This window comes from Acomys russatus, chromosome 15 (genome assembly GCF_903995435.1).
Source record: "Acomys russatus chromosome 15, mAcoRus1.1, whole genome shotgun sequence".
NCBI classification, from domain to species: domain Eukaryota; kingdom Metazoa; phylum Chordata; class Mammalia; order Rodentia; family Muridae; genus Acomys; species Acomys russatus.
The window spans coordinates 15,197,757-15,211,220 of record NC_067151.1 but is presented as its reverse complement, the minus strand read 5'-3'; the positions used below and the strand labels follow the sequence as shown (position 1 = coordinate 15,211,220).

The 13,464-nt window shown below is 45.6% G+C and overlaps 1 protein-coding gene across 1 annotated transcript in view; it reads left to right on the top strand.

The window, feature by feature from the left end:
• Positions 1 to 2,525, top strand: part of Mccc1 (methylcrotonyl-CoA carboxylase subunit 1) — a 41,158-nt gene extending 38,633 nt beyond the window's left edge. The window contains exons 18-19 of the mRNA XM_051157065.1: positions 1,352 to 1,423; positions 2,207 to 2,525. Coding sequence (XP_051013022.1) covers positions 1,352 to 1,423; positions 2,207 to 2,332 — 198 coding nt within the window. The 3' untranslated portion in view covers positions 2,333 to 2,525. The remainder of the gene's footprint in view (positions 1 to 1,351; positions 1,424 to 2,206) is intronic.
• The last annotated feature ends 10,939 nt before the right edge of the window (positions 2,526 to 13,464 follow it).

Below are 13,464 nucleotides of genomic sequence, written 5' to 3'. Positions count from 1 at the left end.
ATCAGGGGACAGCCTTCTCTTAGTCTGTGTGGGATGCTAGCTCACAATTCCATACACCAAGGACTTGAAACTACATAAGTTTATTCTCCATGGTTCTGGAGGTTGGGGAAATCTCCTGACAGAGTATACCGCTGTTGACAAGTCTCCTTCTTGGTCTCACAGCGGGCAGACCATCTTTTCCCACATGACCGAAGGGCACAAGACCTCTCTTGGTCTTTCTCTTTGACGGAGCAGATCCCTGGTGACCCTAGCTCCACACTGTCACCTTGGCTTTAATCTTTCAACATGAACTGCAGCAGGATGCAGGCATTCATATGGGAGAGTGAGCTGATCTAACTTCTGGGGGGCCTAGATATCTGGTCTCCCCAGTACAGTAAGTCATACCAGTTCCATCATGACTAGAGATGTGGCTTTGTAACAGAAAACCTGCCTCACGTAGAGTGAAGGCCTTGGTTCATTCTCTCTAGCACTGCAAAAACAACAACAACAAAACAAAACGAATTGAATTCGGCTGTATATTGTTGGACCTCACACTCGCAGAAGACAAAAATAATCATTTGATCTCCCCCTGTTTTCCGCTTTGTGAGCTGACCGATTCAGACCTGCCTTTCGGTTGCTCACTCTCACTCAGTTCACAGCAGCCTCCCACGGCGAGGGCTGCGGGGAACAGAACACTCATCCTACATCTGAGGGCGGGCACACATCGGCCTCAGGAGGCTGTACTGAAGAAGCATCATTGAGGATCGGGTGGTCTTTGGAGCATCCAAAGATGCTTGTTGCTCATGACTAAGATCCAGCTCTCCCAATGATGTTGTTATGGACTGTTTAGTAACAGGCCAAAAAGACATGTGCCCTGTATCAGCTCATTGGGACTTGTAGAACTGAAGAGAGGAGTGTTCTTTTGGTGGCGGTGTTCACTTCTCAGGTGAGAACTATTTACACACTTATAGCACAGACGCTACAGATTTGAAAGACTGTCGTAAGCAACTCCTAAACTAGAAATCTAGTCAGGACCTTCATCCTCCACCCTGTATGAGACATTTACAGGTATCCGTCCTTCCGTGTCGTTTATATGTCCCAGATGTCCATGCCTGACCTAATTACACACTCATTGAAAAAAAAAAAAAACCCAAGTTATATAAATCCATTCATCTGAATCAAGCTAAGAATACACACAGCCAACGGTGGCAGCAATGCTGGGTGGACCTAGCAGCTTCCAGTTTACCTGGTGCATATGTCTGTCGTTGGCGAATAGCACGGACATGTAGGCATGCACTTCTGCTTGGCTTGTTCATGTACCAGCCCTGGAGAGCGAGAAGGACCACGTTTTAACGCATCCGTTGATCTGTAGGTGTTCGTGAAAGCTGGAGACAGAGTGAAAGCTGGAGACTCTCTGATGGTCATGATCGCCATGAAGATGGAGGTATGTGAAGTCCAGGTCAGGTGCAGAGTCGGCCTTGGGGACGGCCCCGCCTAGCTGTAGTCTATGTTGCTGATGGGCTAATAACACTTTAAATACTAAAGGTCATGAACCGGCTAGATTTTAGTTGAAAGAACTTAAAGCAGCCAACCTTTTGGTAAATACATTTTCATTCTGTGAAGCCACACCTGTCATTCTGAGCAGAGTGAAATCAGCAGCAGCAGTATGCCGGCCCAACACTCCCTGCTGCTGTTTCCTGAAGCTGAATTCAGGATGACAAGCAGCAGACTGGAGGCCAGTGGCTCCTAGCCCCAGGCAAACACTCCATCCATTTCACTCTGGAAGCTTTGTAGACCTGCTTTCACAGACCGGTTGAAGTTGGACCGTCCCCGGTAAAGCTCCGGGGTCAGTACTGTGGTGTGATTCTGGGATTGATCCCAGGGTCTTGTGCAGCTAAGTAGGTACACTGAGCTACACCCCGAGTCCTAGTACTTCCTGTAAGCTTCCCACATGAGAGGCTTATGTAAAACCAGGTTACGACTACTAGTTAGACCAGAGCTCCCCAGTCATGTCCTTTAATATGTTACTGCTCAGTATTGACTCTTCTCAACTGTAAAAGTGTTCCTATTTTCTCGGTGGATGGTGACGTGTACAAACAAATGCACTGTAGGGAAACTACAAAGTGTCGGAGGTGTTAGCTGTTTTTCATGTGCGTCTGCCTCTCCTGGCTTGGTGTGTGCCTCGCCCTCAGTGGCAGGGCTGCCATTGTTGTCTCTGTCCCTGCAGCATACCATAAAAGCTCCCAAGAACGGCAGGATAAAAAAGGTGTTCTTCAAAGAAGGCGCCCAGGCCAACAGACATGCGCCGTTAGTGGAGTTTGAAGAGGAGGACGCTGACAAGTGCAAATCATAATGAAACGCATCCATGCAGAAATGGCCGACTGCGCAGCATCTGACCTGTCTGTAAACAGCAAGTGCCTCTTGACCCTCTAGGTCTCAGAAGGAGGAGCTTTATTAAGTAAATGATTATGTGATTGTACTGAAAAGTCTTTATATTTACAAATCATCTCACAAGATTTCATAGAAATAAAGCTGAGCTCTTTTTTTTTTTTTTTTTTCAAAGTTGGAAACTAATGTCTTCTTTGGATCCTGTGTTGTACTCTTCCAGGAATAAGGTGGGGGGCAGCTGGAAGGTAAGAGGAAAGTTGTGGAAGTGGATGGCTTTCCAGTGGCCCCTGCTGGAAATACGGTATCATGCTTCAGAGGCAGGTGTCACCGAGCTAAACGCATCCAAGAGGAACTTCGCGGAGTAGCTTGGGACATGAGCATTATTTGTTTTCAGCCCTTGTGTTTGGGAAGTTTCTCCCCTAGATACTTCTGCCTTTATTGTACGTGCGGGGAGCCCAGGAGCCCCGAGTGAGTGAGGTTAAGTAAGTGTGTGCTGTAGATGTGGGCACAGCCATATCAAGGACCTTAGACCTAGACCCAAGGAAAATGTCAAGCCCCACCCACCCCAACTCCAACCCCTTGCAGGGGAAATGAACCTCAGAGGATTTTTTTGGGCAAAGCTCTCCTCTGTTTCATGTGCAGATAGTGATATGATGTGCAAAAATATGTAGGCTTTTAACCCCAGCCTGGGATGTTTCCAACCTGCTCTCCTGCTGAGACGGCTCCTGTGGAGATTCGCTGACCCTGTGGCCTTGGTCCAGCTGTTTACTGCAACCCCTGCATCCTTGTTCAGCTGTACGCAGTGGTCCTGCCTCCTTGTTCTAGTCGGTGTAATAAACACTCCAGGCATCCAGGGTGCTGCGGTTTCTCCACCGGAGAGCCCACCTCATCCAAGCCAATCTTCTGCTGCGTGTACTAGTCCTTGTCATCTCTCCATTCCCTTCCTGCTGCAGTCAGGAGTATGTCTGGCCCTGGGATGGGCAGGGCAGTATTGGGCTAAGTGTGTATTTGAAAAAGCGTTACCATAGTAGGACATCAATTATCTTGATGTTATTTAAAAATAACAGTTTTACACGAGTGGATAAAAAGGCTAAGGAGGCAGCTGAGTGATTAATGTGCCTACACAAAAGCAAGGACTTGAATTTTGATTCCTAGAGCCTACAAAAATGCCAGGTAAGCATGCCAACATGCTGATAACCTCACCCCCAGAAGGTGGAGGCTCGGTCCTTGGTATGAGCTAGCTAGCAAGACAGGCTGTGTCAGTGAGCTCTGGCTTTGGTTGAGGGACCCTGCCTCACAGTAAGGCGGAGTGCAACAGAGGAGCGCCCCTGACGCCAACCCCAGGCTTCTACATACATGGCTGGCACGAAGGAATGGAATTGGGCTAGAAAGGAGGGTCCAGAGGAGGAGGAAAGCTGGGAGCGCAGCAGGCTTCTGCGGCCATGCATTATAGAGCAGACAGTCCTTGCCCTTCTGCCCCCAGCACCATCTCCAGACCAGCGTCCAGCCCTGCTCACAGGCCTCTCTCCTCCCAGCCTACTTCCCCAGGGACTCCACAGAACCCTGCTGTCAAGGAAGCCGCTCCAAAAGCAGTAGTGATGCCCGTGCCAGCAAGAGTCAGGAGTGTGGGCCTCCCACAGTCTAATCAGCTGCCTGAGTTGGCATGTCCATGTGTTCAGCTAGGTAGCTTGAAGCCGTCTCTCCAAGATGTCACGGAAGGGGCAGGCTGTGCTGCCTGCTATGGGAGTGGGTGTTTCGGTGAAAGTTTGGTGGGTAGATGTGATCAGGGTTAAGATTCATGAAGGAGAGCCGGGGGCACGAGGTGATGTGGGGGATTTCGATTAAAATGAGGCGACAGCAGAGCCTAACTGGACGATGAGCCAGTGTTGTCCTGTGCACAACTGGAGAGACATGCCAAGCTGGCCCAGCTATGTGAAAAAGGTGCGAAGGAGGTAAGAAAAAAAATCATGCCATGAAGTGAAAAATGGGAAACATGGACAGTGTTTACATGATTACATATTTTCATGCCCTAATGCTGTAATCTAACATTCTGCTTCTAGAAAGTTCCAAATATACTTGTGCACCAGGCATGCTCATACTAATCTGAAATTTATTGATAGAACATTTGTTTAGCATGAGCAAGGCCAAGCCACACATGCGCACGTGTGTCTGTGTGCGCGTGCACACACACACACACACACACACACACACACACATTCATAGCCTCATCAGAAACAGTTGGCAAGAAAAGGAAGAATGTGGTTTAGGCACACACTGGAAATAAGCACCTGGAGTCATTTCTTAATGAAATTAAGCCTGTCCTTGGTAATGCACAGCGCAGTGCTCACTCAGACCTCCAAGGTGAGTGACCTGGCAGCAGTGTTCAGCTTGGCTAAAGAAGTAATAAAGTTGCATTCTTTCAAACGGAATACAAATGCTGCACATGTCACAGCCGCAGACAGTGGTTAGCTCAGGGTGGCAGGCACAGCCTGGGCTGGCTGAAGGTCATACAGATAGTAAATGGTCCAGTTTGGCTGGGTGGTCCTTTTGTTATTTTTGTTACAAAATTATGCTTTGTAAGGAGTTACAGTCACACCTTTTGTAAATCAAATGTTACATTAAGATATACTTCAAGAAAATGTATTTTACAGCAGCATCCAAGCTGGGAGGAAAGACTGAGTAGAGGCTAGGGAACCAGTTCAAAAGTTATTCTTACAGATCACAAGTATGCAGTGATAACCTCCCAGACCGTCTCAACTTTCCCACTCCAAACAAAACTTTCTTTCTGGGGTATTGGTGCACGCCTTTAATCTCAGCACTTGGGAGGCCAAGGCAGGTGGATCGATGTTAGTTCAAGGCTAGCCTGGTCTACAAAGTGAGTCCAGGACATCCAAGGCTATACAGAGAAACCCTGTCTTAAAAAACAACAACAAACAAACAAAACAAAAACCAACTTTCTTATTGATTTGTTTCTTTGTAGTGCTGGTGAACAGACCAGGGACCTCGCTCCTCAGGCAGCTGCTCTGACACTGGGCTGTGCCTCCAGCCCCCAAACTTTCCTTCTCTGGAGGAAGGAACTGCAAGGTTTCTCTGATGGAAATTTCTAGGTGCTACTTGTCTGCTTTCAAATAGATCTTCAAACAGATCTTCCAGGGGAGTAAAGCGAGCTAAGCGACTGTACTTGGCATATGAGGGTATGTGCATAGAGATCATGTGAAGCCAGAAGTCCTGGTATCAGCTGTTGGGCTGTGGAGAGGAATGGCACCTATGGGCTCATGTATTCAAATGCTTGGTTATCAGGGAGTAGCACTACTTGAAAGGGATTAGGAGGTGTGGCCTCATTGGGTACGCATGGCCTTGTTTGAGGAAGTGTCAGTGGGGGTGAGTTTTGAGGTTTTAAAAACCCAAGCCAGTCCCTGTGTCTCTCTCTTCCTGATGATTTGTGGATCCAGATGTAGAAGAACTCTCAGCTCCTTCTCCTCCAGCACCATGCCTGCCTGTGTGCCACAATAGACTAACCCTCTGAAACTGCAAGCAAGCTCTAATTAAATGCTTTCATTTTATTTTTATCACCACAAGTTTTCCAACCAGCAAAAGGGACATGGAGCAGATCACCCCCTCAAGTTATATTTGTTATATATATGTTATGTATGAGGACTTGCATAGGTGTAGTGCTTCATGCCTGTAATCCCAGTACTCGAACAGGAGGATGGTTAGTTGCAGGCCCACCTGGGCTACAGAGGGTTTTTCTGTATAGCGTTGTTGGCTGTCCTGGAACTCACTCTGTAGACTAGGTTTGCCTTGAACTCACAGAGATGCACTTGCCCCTGCCTCCTGAGTGCTGGGATTAAGGGTGGGTGCCACCACTGCCTGACTGAGACTCTTTTTGGTTTTTGGTTTTTGTTTTGTTTTGTTTTGTTTTGTTTTGTTTTTTAAGCAAAAAGCTCAAGGATATAATGTTTGTTAGGCAATTAAGATCAGGTATCCATCACCTGAGCTGTTATAAGACAATGTGGAAACACCCTCTGGCCATCTAAACCCTTTCCAAATCAGCTTTCCAGCAAGATATGCTTGTGACAAGAGTCACCTGTCCTCTCCTTAAGCCAACTTAATAACGTTGTCTTTCTTGTTCTGTGTCAATTTAATGGCCCTGTGTACAGTGAGAAGCCAGACTTGATCTGCTAGCTTTCCTTTATGCACACATGCCTGTCTGTTCTACAGACATTTGATATTTGCTTCTCTTCTTGGGAACAAAGATTGGAGGAATGGCTTCCCTGGCTCTAGCTAATGGGAAGTGATGCATCCATATAGGAAAAGGTAATAAACCAGTAGTACCTAGGTACCAAGTGCTAAGGGGACCACGTGAGTTGAAAGCATACTGGAGATCGAGACAGAGAGGGGTCGGGACATTTTAGCTGAGCTAGAGGACAGCCGTTTGCTATGTGGAGAAGAGAGAAGGTAATATCGGACACTTAAGGCATTGGGACTAGCAAAGGCTAATGGGGAGGCAGGAAAGCCGCCGTGTACTGGGGCAGAGTGCTTCAGCATGGACTGGACAGCAGACTCAGCAGACACAGGAAGCAGTTGGTCACAAGGGCAGGGACTTTTTGTGCTTAGTTTGTACTGGAGCCTGGGAGCTGCTGAAGACTTTCTAATAATTTACGTTTTGCCAGTTGTATAAAATGCACAATTGTGAGTACATTTTGGAGAATGTGGGGTTGGAGACAGTTCAGAGACCATCAAATGTGGGTCTCTTCTTCTTCTCCTCCTCCTCTTCCTCCTCCTCCTCCTCCTCCTCCTCCTCTTCTTCTTCTTCTTCTTCTTCTTCTTCTTCTTCTTCTTCTTCTTCTTCTTCTTCTTCTTCTTCTTCTTCTTCTTCTTCTCCCTCTCTATCTGAGACAGGACCTTGCTGTGTAGCACTGGCTGGCTTGGACCTTACTGTGTGAACTGTTGTGTGACATGACATTTCCTGGGGGATGCAACACACACATCTACTCACTCTAGAGAGGATCCCATAACAGACTAAAGTAGAAACCACCAAAGTCCAACTAGGTGAACCAATGACCTTTACTGGAGTTACTTACATGGGTATGGCTGAGCAGTTACTTAAAGGAGCAGAAATGACTCAAAGCCCACCCCAGCATGGGTGACAGCTCACAAAAGCTGGGAACTTGGAGCACACTGCACAGCCTGCAGGCAGCTCAGCAGCTTGGAGGGTGTCCTTCCCAGTGACTCTGCCCCAAACCTCTTCCAGGCAGCTCAGCTGGTTTCTGTTTTTTTCCAGGAAGCTGGTCTCATCTCAGCGTTTTCTTTGCAGCTTGGCTTGTATGCGGGCCATCTTTGCATTTCAGATTAGATTATTTAGCCTGAGAGTAACTCTGGCTTGTGTTGCTTACTCTGGTGGGGAGGGGCCTAGTGAATTTGGTCAGTTTTGGGAACTTCCGGAAGTATTTTGAGTTATTTAACCTTCCTATTGAGAAAGCTGCCCTTCAGCTGGAATGTTTCAATCTGGAAGGAAACCGTTAACTCAACACAGACTAAGTGGCCTTGAAATTGTGGCAGCCCTGCTGCCTCTGCCACACAAGTCCTGGTATTACAGGCATACAGTACTTGTGTTTGTTTTGTGACAGGGTTTCTGTAGCCCAGGCTGGCCTTGATGTCATAGCGGTTCTCCTGCCCCAGTTTCCCAAATGCTAGGATTGTAGGCTTGAGCTATTATACCAGCTGCATGCCCTTAAGTTAAAAGCAGTTCTTCCAGGCTGGAGGTGTTGTTCAAGGGTAGAGTGCTTGCCGGGCACACACAAGACTCTGGGTCCTACGTAGAGAGAGAGAAGGAGTGTGGAGGGTAGAAAGCGGGGCTAAGTTCCTCCTCACTGCTTACGCCTGCAAACACCAGGGCCTTGGATGATGATGATGAGCTTGGTTAGACATGCATCGGCCAGCTCTTCCTCTTCCCTCCTTTGTTGCTGGTCTATTCCAGTGACACCATGACACCTCTCAACCACAAGCAGATTATATGACTCTCTAGGAAAGCCTCCAGTGTTTGCCAGGCTGGCATGCCACTGGAGTCTGAGCTGAAGGGGTACCAGCACGCCTAAGAGGGCAACTCACCTCTGGCCCGAAGGCTGGGAAGTGGGTGGATATGATCAAAATACATTGCATACATGTACAAATTCTCAAAGAATGAAAGTATCATTTAAAATGAACTAAATGCGGAGAATAATCTATGTCCTCCAGCAGCTAAGCACCGTCGCTTCCTATGTGTCCTGGCACTTCATTACACTCATGAAACAAGTAGTGATGGGGGGTTACTCCCCCCATTGACAGTAAAAGTAACCTTTTATGCAGCTCTTCTGGTGAATATGCAACTGAGTCTTACTGGAATTCTACCCTGCATTTCCCTAGTAACGAGTGATGGGCACTTTTTCATATGCCTATTAATCATTCAGACCCCTTTCATGGTGAAATGCCTATCTAACCCTTGACCATTTTAAAGCAGAGCCTCTTGTCTTTCTCAGGCAAGAATTCTTTACCCATTCTGGGCACCATTTATCTGACAGGATTTGCAGGTACTTCCTGTGGTCTGTGACTCATCTTTTCATTGTATTACTACTGACTTTGGAAGTGTAAATTTGTTTTTAATTTTGGTAAGTCGCTTTCTTTGATAAATTTGTGCTTTGGGGTCATTTCTAAGAACTCACCAAACCATGAGCATGTTCTTCTGTTTTCTCCCAGTGTTTTATAGATGTAGCTCTGACCTTCAGTATGTGAGCCATATTATGTTACTTAACTATTTAGCACACAGTACAAAGAAAAACCAAATCCATTCTTTGAGTTTCCAGTTGTCCCAGCGGCATCTGTTGAGTATCATTTTCCCCACCACGTTGCCTGGATCCTTTTGTTGAAGATCAATTAAACATGAATGTCAGTGTTCACCTGGGAGTTCTCAGTTATGGGCGGCTGACTCATGTCTCTGTTTTTGCTATTGCTATAATGTTTGGCTACTACAATTCTATCAGTAAGATCCACAGTGAGGAAGCACAAGGCATCAAACTTTGCTATAGTTTTACCAAGTTGTGTTGAGAGTCTAAGCACTTTGAATTTTCATATAAATCTTTTATAGTCCCAGCTTACCAATTTCTACAAAGCCTAGTAGGATCATGGTAGGGACTGCACTGAGCCAGAAAATTAATTTGGGGAGGAAGTGCTGTGCCAAGCAACACTGCATGTTCATGAACATGGGATGACATTGGCTTATATCACCCCTAAATTCTCCTAGTCATATGTATAAATCTTGCACTTCATTTGTTAAATTTATTCCTAAGGGATTTAAGGGGTTGTTCTATCAGTTCTTTTTCTTTAGAGAACCCTAATACACTAGCCTTAATTACATTGGTACAATACTGGGAAAGAGACTAATACAAACAGTGACACTAGACATACCTGTCTTTCTGTTTTAGGGAGAAATATTCAGGTTTTTCATTTTGTTTCCTATTATTCCCCAATAAGTATGATGGTTTTTCCTCAGGCGTTTTGTGAGGTATGGAATTTCCTTTTATTACTAGTTTATTGAGAGAAGGAACTGGGGTGGCTAATCTTGCTTACCAACTTAAATAAATTTGGAGTCAATCAAAACAGAAGCACCTGTGCACACTGTGAAGGACTTTTTTTTAATCAAATTATTTGAGATGAGAAGACCCACATCACTTCTGGTTACCGCAATCAACATTAGTCAGAGTTCTCTGGAGGAACAGAAATAATTGGGGGGGGGGGGAGAGAGAGAGATAGACAGACAGACAGACACAGAGAGATGGAGAGCATTTATTAGAATAGCTTACAGGCTGTATGTAGTACAGCTAGTCCAACAATAGCTGGCTCCCAAAGGAAAGGCTAATAAATCTGGTAGGTGTTCAGTTTATGGGACTGGATGTCTCAGCTGGTCTTCAGTCTATGTTGAAATCACAAGTAGGTTCTAATGTCCCCAAGTAACACCTCAGCAGAAAGACAAACTTGCTAATGAGAGAGAGGGCCCAAAAAGCAAAGGCTGTCTTCTTCCATGTCCTCCCATTGCCACTAGCAGGTGTGGCCCAGAGTTAGGGTGGTTCTTCTTACTTCAAATGATCCAATAAAGAAAATGCCTTCAAATGGATGCCCAACCATTTGTGTTTCAGTTTATTTTAGATGAAGTCAAGTTGACAACCAAGATTAGTCATCACACATCACAGCAGCTCCAGAGCCATCTCAGCTCTACTGAGTGGAGGTTCTAGGTTCAACATCGACACTTGAACAGTTTCTTTTTTTTTTCTTTTGTTTTGTTTTGGTTTTTGGTTTGTTGTTTTTCAAGACAGGGTTTCTCTGCCTTAGCTGTCCTGGACTTGCTTTGTAGACCAGCTGGCCTCGAACTCACAGAGATCCCTACCTGCCTCTACCTCCTCGAGTGCTAGAATTTACAAGCATACAGTTTGCTTTTAAGGTGTCAAAAGTTCATTTTATTGGTTGACTGAAGCATTTGTCAAAAGATGGCCTACTAAGAAGAAGCTGGAGATTCCTGGTGTCCTGTGGTTCAGTGTTGATGAAGGGGTTTCAAGGCTCAGGGAAACTACAATGCTAGAGTGGGTATGCTGTGGAAACCTAGTGCTCCATGATGGGCAGGCCCCGAAGACACAGCCTTCACCAATCCTAAAAGACCCCAAATGGTGAGGGGCACGAGTGTATTTGAACAGCTTTGTGGTGGCCTTTTTCCTTCTGCCATCACAAGGTGTGGAGATGAATGATGAGTTAGACTAATTAAATATGATGGGTTGACTGGGCCCCAGAGTACCAGGGACCAGGAGGCAGCACTGAATTGTCAATGACGAGATAACTGTAGTTACTGTGATAGGCAGCACAGGCAAAGTTGTATTTATGGTGGCATACCTCGTACAGGCTTGTGCTATTGGCTAATCAGTCATGGTGTTTCCAGGAATGAAACAGATCAGTCATCTACATTTTTATTGAATTTGTATAAACAGAAAAATGATGGAACAAATGAAGAAAGCTACACTGGATCATAGTAAGAGGGAACTTGGCCTATAAATCAAGTTCCAGACGAGCCAATCTGCAGGCCCCAAACCCAGTAAGTGAAGGGATAGCCTGATCTACCTGAGGAAGCCTTGCTAAAATGCCTGAGAGTTCTACTGTTAGGCTTTCACCCATCCTCACTGTGTATGTGGGGAAAGGGAACAAACCCTCTCCAGGGTCTATTGGATACTGGTTTAAAATTGACACTGATTCTGGGAAACCCCAAGAAACACTGCGGCCCTCTAGTTGAAGTGGGGCTTTCAGAGGTCAGGTGGCTAATGGAGTTTGATTGAGTCCAACTCACAGTGGATCCAGCAGGTCTCCCAACAAATCCTGTGTTATTTCCCAGTTCCAGAATGTATAATTGGGATGGATATAATTAGAATTTGGCAGAATTCCTAATTTGGTTCCCTGGCCTGTGGAGTGGAGTGAGGGCTATTACGGTTGGAAAGGCCAATGGAAACCACTTAAGTTGTCTCTACCAGAGAAAATAGTGAACCAAAGATTATATTGAACCTGGAGGAATTGTAGAAATTTAGTGGCACTTGAAAGATTTACACATCTCCCTTCAACTCTTACCTGTCCTGTGCAGGGTGCAGATGGATCATGGAGAATGGCAGGAGATTATCACACACTCAATCATGTAGTGACTCTAACTGTAGCTGTTGTGGCAGATGTGGTGTCCTTACCTGAGTAGATTAGCATACCTCCAGGTACATGACACGAACTATTGGATCTAGCAAATGCCTTTTTCTCACTACCTATCTATAAGAATTGCCAGAAACAATTTGCTTTATAGCTTTCTAGTGTTTACCTCAAAGGTATATACCTCTCCAGCCTTGTATCATGACAAAACTTGAAGGGATATTCAAAAAAACTCTCATCGTCCATTTTGCTGATTGGACCAAATGAGCAGGAAGGAGGTAGCAACCACTTTGGGCTTGTTGGAACACATATGTGAGTCAGAGGATGGATAATAAATGCAACCAAAATTCACCTTCAATCTCAGTGATGTTCTTAGGAGTCCAGAGGTGTGGGGCATGCAGAGATACTCTTTCTGAGGAGAAGGATAAGTTATTGCACTTGCCCTCTCCCACTATCAAGGAAGGCACACAACATTTAGGACTATTTGGATTTTGGAGACAGCACATTCTTCACTTGGGTGTGTTACTCTGGCCCATAAACCAAGCTTCTTGGAAAACCGTTAGCTTTGAGTAGAGCCTGGAACAGGAGAAGACACTTCAACAGGTTGAGGTTGATGTGCAGAACCGTCTACCACTTGGACTATATGACTTAGCAGATCCAATGGTACGAGAGGTGTCGGTGACAGATAGGGATGCTGTTTAGAGCCTTTAGAAGGCTCCTATAGAGGATCATAGAGGAGACCCTTGGGATTTGGGAATAAGGCTCTACCATCATCTGGAGACAACTATTCTCCCTTTGAGAGACAGCTCTTGGTTTGCTATTGGGCCTTAGTGGAAACTGAATGTTTGCCAGTGGCCATGACGTTATTATGAAACCTGAGCTGCATATTATCTGACCCAGCAAGCCATTAAGTAGGATATACACTGCAGCAATCCATTATTAAATTGAAGTGGCATATATGTGATCCTGAGGACATAAGACTGCTACATGACTCTATTGCTCAAATGCCTACTGTTTACCACTGTAGAGGTGGTGGGCTCTGGGAGAAGGAAGTGGAGATATGAGGCAGACTAAAGTTTTATGCAATAGCCATCTTCATTCAGAACATAAGACAATGTATACTCTGAGGATTCAAAGGAGGCACCGGAGTAAAATGTACAGTCACAAAGGCAAGCCACACATGCTGGACAAGCTTTATGCAGCAAAACGTTTTTCCATAGAGGCATCATATAAACAGATAAGAATAGCCAGGTGGAGTGAATAATTTGAAGTAAACTCACTCCTACCCACTACACCTGGGAGGAACCCAAAAGCCTAATCCAAGAACAATTCCATGGTTTTGAAGAAACTGAGGGTACAAGACTCCGTCTTGTCTGTCGTCTTGGAGTTTTC